The 12,864-nt window shown below is 46.8% G+C and overlaps 1 protein-coding gene across 5 annotated transcripts in view; it reads left to right on the forward strand.

Annotated features, from left to right (window-relative positions):
- Nucleotides 1-12,864, forward strand: part of SETD1B (SET domain containing 1B, histone lysine methyltransferase) — a 54,752-nt gene that overhangs the window by 28,561 nt on the left and 13,327 nt on the right. For 4 of the 5 annotated variants that reach the window (XR_012631311.1, XR_012631309.1, XR_012631310.1 and 1 more), the window contains exons 7-12: nt 2,847-3,617; nt 8,807-8,977; nt 9,937-10,024; nt 10,923-11,140; nt 11,408-11,549; nt 12,283-12,732. Coding sequence is in view for 2 of the 5 variants with exons in the window: in XM_074887314.1 (XP_074743415.1) it covers nt 2,847-3,617; nt 8,807-8,977; nt 9,937-10,024; nt 10,923-11,140; nt 11,408-11,549; nt 12,283-12,732 (1,840 nt within the window). In the remaining 3 variants the exon portion in view is untranslated. The remainder of the gene's footprint in view (nt 1-2,846; nt 3,618-8,806; nt 8,978-9,936; nt 10,025-10,922; nt 11,141-11,407; nt 11,550-12,282; nt 12,733-12,864) is intronic. The other variant, XM_074887315.1, reaches the window with a different exon arrangement.

Raw genomic sequence — 12,864 nt, forward strand, 5'->3', positions numbered from 1 at the left:
TGGAGCTCCCTGTGGCACTGCCTGGTGCTGGTGCTCCACCGAGGCTTCGTGGGGTGACTTTCCTCCATATCCCATCAGGTGAGATGAATGTGAATATGAAGCTGGTTTTGTCTGTCTTTGGTAGCCTGAACACTCTTGGCTTCCTATCCAACACTGACCTTTAGCATCATCCAACTTTTAAAATTGGAGCAAGTGCTTTTAACAGTGCCTTTTGTGTTCACTTACTGAAAAAGGGGGTCTGTTTCAGAGGACATTTGTTTACACCTGCCACAGTCGTCATCTTTGCTCTTCCTTTGCCCCTTTCACTGGAGCTGCAGTAGTTGAAACTGCAGAATGTCCTTTCATTCCCCAGCATCCTCAGCGTGGGACGTGACTGCAATAGAGCAGCTGGGGAGAGGATGCAGGGTGTGAGACCCACTTAGAAATGTTAGCCAGATGTGGACAGCTCGAGGAGGAGATGATACAATTTGGTTTTGGAAAGACTCAAGTGCAGTGGGTTATTATTTCTACTTCTCCTTTTTTAGCTGTTCATTTTAGGGTTTACAGAACAGCCCTTGGAGTACCTCCCTGCACGTACAGATGCACTAAAGCAACTCAGCAACTACGGGAGAGTCTCCTCTCCGTTACGGTTAGCAGGGGGTCGATAGCACTCGCTGCAGGGCTTGCCAGGCTTGTGATTTTGGCCCTTCTGCGGGGGTAAGTGGTGGTCTCCTTGTTGAGCTGAGGGATTGGGTGTTTTCACGCCACTAAAACTGTGAGTGGCTTTTTGGGGGTGACCCATGCAGTGCGTGAGCTGGTGGGTTCATGCTGCAGCAGAGGAATGCGGGGAAGCCAGGGCGAGGGGAGGTGCTAGGACAGGATTTGCAAAGCTGCTGTTGCAAGTGTTGTGCTCAGCCTGCTCTCTGGTGGTAGCTGCTGTAGCAGAGATGACCTTTGATAAAACGTGAAGCATTTGATTTGGATAGTTGTGGTTCCTCAGCTTCATACAGCTACAGTTCATAGCAGAGTTATCAACTCAGCTGCTCTTGCTTTTGTTCCCCTACCCCGGTGCAAAATTCACAGGTTAAAAGTCAAATCACAGCAGCTTCAGGGCAAGAACTGCCAACAAAGCCTCCTTCCCAGCAGCTCTCCCCAGTGCAGCTTGTCCATTGTCTGATAAGGGCTGAGCTTTATTGCTCTTTCCTTTCAGACTGGGGAGACTAGTAGGCGAGCAGACAGAAGAGGTACCTGCTGACACGAAACGTGGAAGAAATAAACGCCTTTGGGATCTTCAGTCAAATCTGGCTGAAAAAAAACAGCAGTTTCCAAAACTCTTGCCAGGATTGAGGTAGAGAGGCACTCAAAGACCACTTGATCGTGATCTTTTACTGCCTCAGGTGGGCTAGAGCCCACAGCATCCAGGGCAGGCAGGAGAGCTCTGGAGGAACCAGAGCATTGCTGCTGTGCTCTGGTCTGTGCTGGTGAACACGGGGATGCTCTTTCTTTAGATCAGCTGGTGGCAGCATGCAAACTGTTTGGCTTTTTTGTGCGAAGCCATTGTGAGGAAGGAAGTGCTTGGTAAGTTGTTTGAAGGAGGCAAGCCAGTCATGCTTGTGGAGAGCCTGGGAGAGAAGGTCGTGATGAGTGCTTCTGCTTTTGCCTTGAAAATAACTGAGGGATGTTTGCTGTCACAAGAGTGTGGGTTTTGATGATTTTTAGCTGGGAAAAAAGGAAGAATGGGAGAAGTAGTTTTGGAGAAGGTAGCTGGGACTGTGTCTTGTCTTTGCTGACATCCCTACAAGTAAAAGGTCAACCCCATTCATGTTTCCTAGATAAACTGTTAGCGTGTTGGGTATGTCTTCCAGCAGTATTTGGTTTCTGTATTTCTTATCAGGATTTAACAATACTTGAGGGATGTGACAGTCGTACATGTGGTTTGTATGTGCTGGAGAGAGTGTCAGGACTGAAGTGTCTGTAGGACATAGTGTGCAGGTGTGACCATTTGCTGTTGAGGATGGAACTAGCTGGTGTGGTATGGGACCTAATGGGGCAGCTTTGAGACTTCAGAGCAACTGTTTTAATCCAGTTTCCATCCCTTTGACAGTGGAGGTGGGATACAGTTTTAGCATTTTCTAAACTGTTTTTTAAAAATATTAAATTCTTTTTCTAAACTATATTTTTCTGTAATTCTATATCTGTATTTCTTGTGGCTAGCAAAGTATTCATTTTGCCCAGGAACAATGACGTATGCTGTGTCTGAATTCCAGCATTTATGACTCATGTTTAAAGGCAGTTTAAGCAGATTTGGGGTTCTTTTTCTCCATGTGAATTGCTGTGGTCTAGTCAAGACAACTTTTAGTAGCAGCAACCATATGGAAGTATTGTCTTCCCACAATTAGAGGTTAAGAGTTGACAGCAAATGAGCCAGGGATTATAATTTGAAAGCAGGGAAATTCTTTGTGCATGTTAAAAACTAAGGAATAAAAACTCATGGTGTAATGCACCTTCAGTATTAGATACAAATAAGATATTGTATCTTGCAGTGAAAGACATTTGGATTGTGTGTATTTCGCCGAGCATGGGAGCAATTCCTTCTGTTCCATAGAAGCTGAGGTTTTTGTTCAGTTGGTACTGATGCTCTTTTAGAAAGCTTTTACCTCTCTGCTTCCTGAGGTCTGACATGGAAGAGAAAAGCTTCAATAGGCACCAGCTGCTCAATGGGCCCTGTCTTTTCAGAGCATCGCTCACTTTTCTCCATTCCCAATTAAAACGTGTGTTAAACTTAGCTTTTGTTTGAAGCAGCCAGCGCTGTGGTATTTAATGTAAAAGGAATGTGCTCCTCACCTTTTCTCTGTGCTTTGTTGTAGGGTCAGCATTCTTCAGGGGAGGACATGGAAATCTCTGACGATGAGACCAACCCTGCGCCCATCACCAGCGCAGAATGTGCCAAAACCATTGTGGTGAACTCCTCTGTCAGCAACACGGCCGTGATGGCCCCATCGATTCCCCCCCTGCCACCACCGGGATTCCCTCCTCTTCCTCCTCCGCCGCCTCCACAGCCAGGCTTCCCGATGCCTCCGCCGCTACCTCCGCCACCTCCACCCACTCACCCTGCCGTCACCGTCCCCCCTCCTCCGCTCCCTGCCCCCCCTGGGGTCCCTCCGCCTCATATCTTGCCTCCCCTTCCTCCGTTCCATCCTGGCATGTTCCCTGTCATGCAAGTGGATATGATAAGTGTCTTGGGCAACCAGTGGGGTGGCATGCCAATGTCCTTCCAGATGCAAACTCAGATGCTGAGCCGCATGATGCAGGCACAAAACACATACCAGTATCCGCCTTTCATGACGGGTCGGATGCAGTTTGTGAATCTTCCACCGTACCGCCCTTTCTCGATGGGAGCAGCTCTTGGTCGTGGACAGCAGTGGCCACCACTGCCCAAGTTTGACCCCTCGGTTCCACCACCAGGTTATGAGCCGAAGAAGGAAGATCCCCACAAAGCCACTGTGGATGGAGTCCTCCTGGTCATAGTGAAGGAGCTAAAGGCTATCATGAAAAGGGACCTGAACCGGAAGATGGTTGAAGTGGTGGCGTTTCGGGCATTTGATGACTGGTGGGACAAGAAGGAACGTCTGGCAAAGGTAAGGCTTTCACAAACTCTGTGCTGGATCCTCAGGAGAACTGTTCATAGTGCTTGTGGCCAGGGCGTGGGTAAGCAGGGATCTGGAACTGACTTTAAAAAAAAAAACCACAAACCTAAAATTTGATGGTAACTAAAACAGAAGCAAAGAATAAAGCCACGAAATAGCTTTTCTGTGAGAAACCGCTTTGCTTGACAGTAAATGGGGGGCATGCATGTCCCTGTCCCTCACCTGCCTCCATGCCTCCCCGTAGGGCTGGTCTTTGTGCTGAGCCAGGCAGCAAGAGTATGTGCTGGGAACTGCAGACTTCGGCCTGCTAATATCTGGAAGGTTCTCAGTCCCTACAGTCACCTGCCTTGGGAAAAGTTAACACCTGGATGTTAAACCTGGCTTATTTCCATGGTGTCACTCCATATATGCAGGCATTTTATGCTACTTTGCTGTCAGAACAAACACGGGCTGGGAATTTTAGTCCTTCCCAGTCATTGATGGAGTTACGCTGTGCAGAGTTAGCTCTGAACACGTGTGGAGCACTAACTGCTTGCCTAGGAGAGAACTGCTGCGCTCTCACACCATCCTGCTAATTTGAATGTGGGCCTGAGGATGAAGTGGTTAGTTCTCAGTGTCATCCCGCTGCTTTGGGGTGGATTTCCTCCTCCTCATCCCCTCCAGCTTTGGGGCCAGCTCAGGGCAGCCCTTTCTCTGCAAGGGACTAAGTGCAGCTCGTGCTTTGTGAGGGTCTCGGAGAGCATGTTCATCTTTGGTGTGTTGCCTGAGCCAGCATGCTTGGTGGGATACACCAGCCATTCTGGGGCATGATACAGGAGGGATCTGCAAACGAGCTGTTTTTCTGACTGTGTTTCAGAGAGCTGTAGTGTCCTTATGCAGGTGTCTGAGGAGGGGCATTGCTGCAGCCGCTGCTGTCCCAGGGCAGGGTCACAGGCTAGGTGACCTCCTGCGTGTCACCACAGCCCCGTGGTGCGTGTTTGCAGACTTTCCCTGCCCAGGAGGGGCTTGCGCGCTCCTGTTAAAGCTGAAGTCCACCAAGGAGCAGTCGTAGGACAAGGGTAGCTGCTCCTACAGAGTCCCCTCCACTGTGCTCCTTTCAGGAAGGCCTTCAAGAGTGGTGGTGGGGCTGCTCTTAAGCCTCAAAAGCCCAGGGTTATTCCCTTTCCCTCATCTCCTTTCCCTTTTCCCTCTCAGTACAGTATTCCCAGGGCCTGAAATTTGAAAAGTTTAGCTGATTTTCTTTTATTTTTTTTCCGGTGGTCTGGGGCACTGCTGGCTGCATCCAGGAAGGGGTTTTTAGGAGGAAATGACCCCAAGATCAGGAGACAAATGTGCAAGGGCTTCTTGTGTCTAAGAGGAAGCTGAACTTTAGCTCCAAAAAACTGAAGTCAGATGCAACAGGAGTGTTTGAAACCACCAAGCCGCTATTTTGTGTTCCCCACTTTGTGTGATATCTGTGGGTATTTCCAGTTCTCTGCACTCCTCCCGCTTCCCCAGTGCATGTACGCAGCAGCAATTAACTCAAAAGCTGAACATTGGCCAAATACACGAGGAGTTCCAGGGATTAGTTAAGAAAACAGCTTTGCATGAATCGTCTGATCCTTTCTCAGCCAATTTAAAGTGTACCTCAGCCAGCCAACAGCTCTGTGATCTAATATGTGGTGAATTTGTCACTACCAAAAAAAAGCTAACACTACAGGAAGATTCATGCAAGCCTCAAAATTACTGTTACAGTGAATTATTGTAAAAAAAAAAAAAAAAAAATCCAGCAAACCAAACCACAACCTGCAGATGCATCTTCTGTTTCAGATGCCAGTTTTCAGAGCAGTATCTTCACCACCTACTTTTGTAAGCCAGTTGCGTCTTAACTCTAGTGCCTGGAAGAGCTCCTTGGCTTTCCAGAGAGGTTGGTAATGCTGCTGCTTAACAGCTGGTTTATGACAGTGTAATTTGCTCTGGCTTAGAGCTGGCTGGCGTGACATGCAGCAAGAAACTCGGTCCCTCTCCTCCTGACTAACGCTCAGAGGTTCTGCCTCCTACCAGCGAGCGTGTGCTGACAATTTTGGAGGAGGCCCCTGAGTTTCCAGGGCAGTGAGGGAAACAGATCCAGCAAATAGTTGCAAAAGCAGCAACTGAAGTACCCAAGAAATTATTTTAGACCAGACATCCGCAGTGAAGAAGCAGAAGCAAGTCGAGACAGATCTTCAGCGGCTGCTCGGGCTCTTTTATATCCTGAGCTATGGCTGGATTTAGCATGTTGCTCCCTCACCTGGAATTTGTAACCCACTTTGGGAGGGGAAGCTGACTGTACCACAGCAGCTTGCCACAGTCCTTCCCACAGATTATGTTGGATGTGAGCAGACTAATTGAAAATATGAAATTGCTGCATGGAAAAACGCTTGTGCTTTCTGTCCAGGAACAGAAATGCCAGAACCATTGCTGCTTCAGGGTACTGCCTGGAGAAGCCTCTGCTAGGCCGTGTGTTACTGTCGCATGCAGAAAAATCTCACAGATTTCAGAGCCTCCTTTCTTCTAGGCCTGGGCAGCCCCTGACATTGGTGTGGGACAGGATTCCTTCTCAGTAATAAGGTGCCTGCTTTTGCTAAAGGAAAACAAAATATGAGTATTTAGCTTAAACTGTACCTTCCTATTGCTGGTGTCTTTATGTGCGTGAGGATGAGCCGACTGGTCTCCTTGGTGGCAACTGGAGGTCAGTTCCCCGTGCTTTGCCATGACACTGATTTTCTGGAATGGACCAGGACCTCCAGGCACTGTTTGAGCTGAAATGACCCTCCATAACAGGCCCTGCATCCTCATTTCCTCCCTCCTAACGGTTTTAATTGGAGCTCTCATGCTTTTCCTTACTGATTGACAGTAGTGAAAGAAATGGTATTATATTCAGAGGTTTGGAAGTATAAATAAGACAACATATGTGCTTGTTTACATCTTTTTTTTTCTTCAGAAATGAATGAGGCACGTTTGTAGGGAGAGAGAGTATCTTTTAATATCTTCTATCCTTGGACCATCTAGCTGCAGCAGCCCTCCTGTTGTATCACTGGGGAGATCAAAGCTCATCTTGGAAGAGCATGAGCTCCACCATATGCCAGTTCCTACAGTAGGTGTGTCCCTCTTTGGTCGGAGGCTTTGCGGGTCTGCTGTCTTCCTCACCTTTCCCAGTCATAAGAGCAGAAAGCCTTGTGGGTTTTTTTTTACCCTTGGCTGACCAACAACATTCAAGTTTAGTAGGACAGCAAATACTATCTGCACAATGCTGCTGGCAGCCCCTGAACCTTCAATGATGCACAAGAAGCAACACACTTGTCACCTCGTGTGACATCTCTTTCCTCTCTGTTTTTTGGCTATGTTCCATCAAAGGAATAGACTTGGGCAACTGATTGATTGCCAAAAAGTATTGTGCCATAGGTAAAGGGTGGGAATGCTCAAGGTGTCCTGGTAAAGGTGTCCTGTCCTCAAGCTGGTGTCCTAGGTCAGGTAGGCTGGAGAACTTACGAGGTGAAAGCTGCTAAGGAGCATGTTGTTAGGGAGGGCAGCACATACCAAGGACCTTGTCTGCCTGAGCTAGGGGAAAGCTTTTCCCTGTTCCTGAATCTAGTTGATGAGTTTAGGTTTGAAAGCCTGAGTAAGATGCATTAAACAGAGTGCCAGGAAATAACCAGCTATCCCTGGCTGCAGAGTGCAGCTACCTGGATTCTCTGCTTGATATTCCCATTAGTCTTGTCCTTTATTAGCAGGAGAGCTGAGCTTATGCTTCCTCTTCAGTGATTACAACCAGCTTTGGCAAATTAGCTCTGTTCATATCTATCTGTAAGAGAAACCAACTCTTAGTGTTACGCCACTGACTGATGCGAGTGAACGTTACCTCCAGTGCCCTTTGCTCGAGAAGAGCATGTCGTGCCACCATGCATGATGCTCTCCCTGGCTCATCCGCCTCTCCATGTCTGCAGAGGTTTGAATTCCTGCTTTTCCTTCACACCTCATCTCTGGTGAAAAGGGGTTTGTTGTGGCTGAGCAGAGATGAGGCTATGTGTCTAGTTACCAAGTTTTGTAGACCCTTAGGTGTTTTGCCTAAATATTTTGATTTTCCTGTTTCTGAGGACTGGAGCCTTCTGACAGGTTTTGTGGACTTGAGCTGTGGTTGCTAAGTGAACGCAGAGATGTGTGTGATTTTCATCTTGCTATATTGTCCTTACACTAAAAAAAAGAAAGGTCTTTGCAACGAGAAGGTCTGAAGTTGTTTTCAGTTGTGTGGGTTAGCAGATGTACATAACAGTGTTAGGCTAACTTACCTAAAGCATGCTTGGGTTATTTGTAAGGGGGGTGTGTGTAGCTCTATTTCTCACGTAGCTGTGACCAGACGAGATGGGCTCCTGCAGCGGTTGGGAGTTTGGGGGTGTATGAGGATGGTGGTGTATCCCAGCTCCTTAGCTTCCCTTCGGAGTTCAGGACCTTTGTACAGTAGCTGCTCCTTGGCACTTGGTAGCTCCTGCCTGGGTGAAAGAATGCGTTCCCTTGGGCTGTCAAGTCCTGGGTTCATGTTTGCACTTTTTTTTCCTCTTTCATCTCTCCTTTTTATGGCCTTTGCTTCTAGCATCTATGTTGGATTCTGGATGTTCGTAAGGTCGTCACTGTGGTCCCCACACCAGGGACTTGAGGGACCTGAAATGAGTCATGGGGGCTAATGGGTCTCTTCATTTCCCTTGTCCTTTCTTGTGAAGTACTTTGGCTTTTGTTAAGCTACACATGAAGGAAATTGAGATCATGTTTTAAAACATTCAGTGGAGAGAGCAGGAGTGTCTGCTCTTCTACCTGCCAGTGTGATGGCTCCAAATGCATCCATACTAAGCCACTGTTCTGGGAGTCCCAGCAGTTTTGTCTTAATCAGTTTTAGTGCCTTATGCAGAGAAAATAACTTCTTAAAATGCAAAGGGAAGAAGGCTTCTCAGAGATGGAAAGGTCTTGTTACCAAGAAGAGCTCTTGCACCTTCTCCCTTTCAAGTGTGTGTGGCCATGTGGTGCATCTTCAGATGCCCTTGCCTTCAGAGAAGCTGATGCCTGGGCAAGGCAGTGATATTTCACAAACGTCAACTGTCTAAATGGTTTCCAGAGTTTGTGTGCTTCCCAGGAAACTTTCCCTCTCAAGTGTGCTTTCTCTGTTGCAGGCGTCTCTCACTCCAGTGAAGTCTGGAGGAGAACTGGAGGAAAAACCAAAGCCGAAGGATCGAATCACGTCTTGTCTTTTGGAGAACTGGAACAAAGGAGAAGGCCTGGGATACGAGGGAATCGGCTTGGGCATTGGGTTACGAGGGGCCATTCGGTTGCCATCCTTCAAGGTAAAAACGAAGACCTGCCTTTCATTTTGCTAACATTCCCTAAAGGAGCATTAGGAGGACAGACCTCTAGGTTTGTGTCCCAATGCCCTGCAGGTGTTAGCCCCACTCTGTGTTCATTTATGGGGTTGCTTCTGACAGCATCACTGTAACCCACCAGTACACTCTAAGAGCAAGGATCCTCTCTCCCAGCCTTAGCTTTTCATCTACCACATGTGTGAATTGTCTGTAAAGGATCTCCCTGCTCTGCAAGGTAAACGGGACAGTTGCCTGTGTTTAGGACACAGTGTTTCAGCATGATTGTAAAAATGCTTATGCTTGTAGTGCTTTACACAGTTATTTCTTTGCTTAGAATGTCTTGCAGTTTGGCAGCTGAATCTCACCTGAAGTTTGGTTAAAAGTGTTCTTTGCCTCATGTGAGTTTACAGAATCAGACTTGTAAGCATAGGGTCACCTATTTTGAAGACCATTTGCATAAAAGATTAAAAGTATCTTAAGAAAAGTTATGGGTTGGGGGAGGGTAGGGGGCTTCCCTGAAATTAGGATTTTGGATGCACAGAAGGTGCAAGTAAAGGTTTGGGATAAGAGATTCTGCAGTCTTTGTTTAGAATAAAACTTCCTTTGAGGTTCTTTAAGGTGACATAGGCTCAGGCTCTCTTGCTGTTCTGCTAGGTCTCAGACACATGGATTTGTCAAGGGTTTTCTCTGTCATCTTCAAAGTACCTGGTGATGACCTGCACCATGCTGGTACCCAGAGTGTTTTGATGCAAATTGAAGGGGTAGAATTTCATTCACAGTGAAATTCTGTTTGCAAGCAAATAAAGGGATCAAGAGCTGGGGAAGTGGCCTTTGGTTTCTGGGTGCAAGTCACCATGGCAAAGTAAAGCAGTAGCAATTTGCTTAAGAAGTTGATTTCTGCTGTTTCTAAACTTTTAGAAATGCTAATTGTATCTTTTGTTCAGGTGAAAAGAAAGGAGCCACCTGAAGCTGCCTCAGCAGGAGATCAGAAGAGAATCCGGCCTTCTACTTCTGTCGATGATGAAGATGAAGGTTTGCAAAGCACATTTGTTTGAAACACAAGAGCGGATGCAAACCACATGCAAGCTGAATTCTTTTAAACTTCACAGCAGTGTGCTTACTTACAGTTAGAGTCAAGGTTCTGAGCTAAAACCCTGCTTCTCACAACACTCTGATCAGCTGGGAGATGTCTCCTCTGGATTCAGCTGTCTTAAATTCACTGGTGGGAAATTTAAGACCCACATTTTACGAATAACTCAGAACCTGTTTTAGTTCTGCTGATGCAGAGCTGGTCACCCAGTAGAGGGAGCTCAGATGAGTTCACGGACTGTTCCAGGGGTGTGCTTGCAGCTCACTGGGTACCTTGTGGGAGAAAGCATGTAAGAGACAGTTTGCCCTGCATTTGATTTTAAAACCAAAGCAAAGTTATTTGCCAGAAAAATCTGTTGGAAGATATTTTAACGTTTTTTCTTGGAGGCAGGGAAGAGTAGAGATAACACAAAGCTTTAAATACCCTTTGTTTTGCATAAAAAAGTGAATTCCAGTTAGTTGTTATTCTGAACCATCTTTATGGCACAGCTGGTTTTGAAGCTAAAGCAGGATTTTGTAAAGCACTTAAATAGAACAAAAAGGTACTAAATTGGGCTTACCTGTTCTGACCTCAGTCATACCATGTCTCCTAGCTGCTCTGCTTACAGCTTGTCAGCTTTGGCCACCCGCGTTTTGCCATCCTTGGCATTTCAACACCCTGCACCCAGTCTCACCCTCACTTGCACTGTGAAATGAGTAAACCTTGGGACTCACACACCCCATGGGCAGCTTGCTCTTAACATTGATCTTCTCCAAGAAATCGTGTCCGTTATGTAGACAACTCTTTCCCTCTGCAAGGTATTCGATGGCAATTTCCTTCTTTTTTTTTTGTGCTCACCAGAGTCGGAGAGGGACAGAGATGCTTCTGATACAACATCTGACCTGTCAAAGAAGGATGCAGAAGCAGTGGGGCTGAGGCGGCGACCAGCAAGGCCGCTAGAGCTTGACAGTGAGGGAGAAGAGGGAGACGAGACATCAGAGAAAGAGGAAGAGTCTTCCTCGGAGAAGGAAGAGGAGCAGGAAGAAGAGGGAGGCTTGGTGAAAGCAGCACCTGGCAAGGTGTGTTGGTTTGTGATTGTAGTTCTGAATGTTGTCTGTCATTAAAAGGGGGCCTAGTAATTTCAGATGCCAAATTCTACCTTCTCATATTCTCTACCTTCTCTAGAATATGAGTGCTGATTTTAGGGTCTGCCCTAAGAGAACCTCTGTAAGGTTATTCCCTTTCAGGTTCTCTGATCAGTGTCCCTGAGAGTTGGTGGTTACTACAGTGACAGCCAGGTCTCAGAGTCAGACACTGTTCATTTTTGGCAATGCTCTCTTGCAAAGGAGGAAGAGGAGGAGGATGATGAGGAGGATGATGATGAGGATGAAGATGATGATGAAGAGGATGACGAGGATGAAGATGATGATGAGGAGGAGACAGGCATAGACACAAGTGACAAGGAGGAGGAGCAGGACTCCGAGGAGGGTAAGTAGTTCCAGTGGAAGCAGCGAGCGTAGTCTTTGCGGTCAGGTGTGGTCTCCCTTTTGTACTTGTGAGCTGAATTTTTTTATTTGTGCACCTTCTTTCACTGAAGGTTTTATACAAGATAATGCATACAGGTATTTTTTTATTGTTACCTGCGAGGCTTCCGTGTTCCCTCACTCTGTGGGTCCCTTTGCAATAGCTCTGCAGCCCCTGAGTGATCCCAGCCCAACTTGACAGAGGGGCAGAGGTCTTAAAGCCAGTTAAGTTTGTGCTTGTTTTATGAAACGTGTGTGGCTGGGAGGAGAAGGGACCAGATTTCGAACAGGTAGTTTAGCTGCTAATAACTTTCTGTCCTATTAATCAGTTCCTGCTCCGGAAGGTGATAGTTTCCACATTTTAAAGCAGTGTGTGCAGACAGCAGAAAATCTTAGTACAACTCCAGTAAAGATGCAATCCCCCAAGAGACCCACACGGGCAAGGTGCCAGGCAGCGCTAGCTCTGCTGCTCGTGGAACTGCTTGTTGTATGGTGATTGTTGTAAGCATCCAAATACATGGTTTATAAATCTCTTCAAAAATAAATAAATCAGGAGGTGACTCCTTCAAACCCACACACTGCTGTTGATGCTGTTTCCATGCTGTTAGAGTGAGGAAGTGATATTTGCTCCTGTAGTAGACCCTCATTATTTAATGAAGTCAGAAAGCGGAACTAATAGTAATTTGTTCTTCTTGTAGATGTAGCAAGTCCCTCGTCTTCCAAGGCTGAAGTTGAATCATCTGATGAAAGTGAGGACTCCTCTGAATTTGAGTCAAGTTCAGACTCAGATGATGAAGATGAGGATGATGATGATGAAGATGAGGAGGAGGAAGAGGTGGCTGAAGATCAAGACAGGGAAGCCATGGTTGCTGAGACTGAGCATGAACCTGCTGGTCATGAGCTTCCTGATGATGAGAGGGAGACCATTTTGGAGCTGTATCCTGTGGATGACTACATGGATGCAACAGGCTTGGGACTCGCAGAGCCAGCTTTGGCAGTGAAAGATGAAGGCATGGAAGAAATCAAGGCAGGGGAAGGTGAATGTGGTGAAGTCCCAGAGGCATCTATTGCTGCTGAAACACTGAAACACTTGGTTATGGAAAGAGACCAGGAGACAAAACTTGTGCTGTCTCCCATCTGTAGGCCAGGTATGCTCTTCCATGTGGTTTAGCATTTTTACCACATTTCCAAGTACAGTAGTCCCACAGCATCCAATATGTATGGTTTTGTATTTCGCTTGTTCTCTTTCTTCCTCCAGTCTTGGCTCTAGGCTAGGTGTT

This window comes from Strix uralensis, chromosome 17 (genome assembly GCF_047716275.1).
Source record: "Strix uralensis isolate ZFMK-TIS-50842 chromosome 17, bStrUra1, whole genome shotgun sequence".
NCBI lineage: Eukaryota > Metazoa > Chordata > Aves > Strigiformes > Strigidae > Strix > Strix uralensis.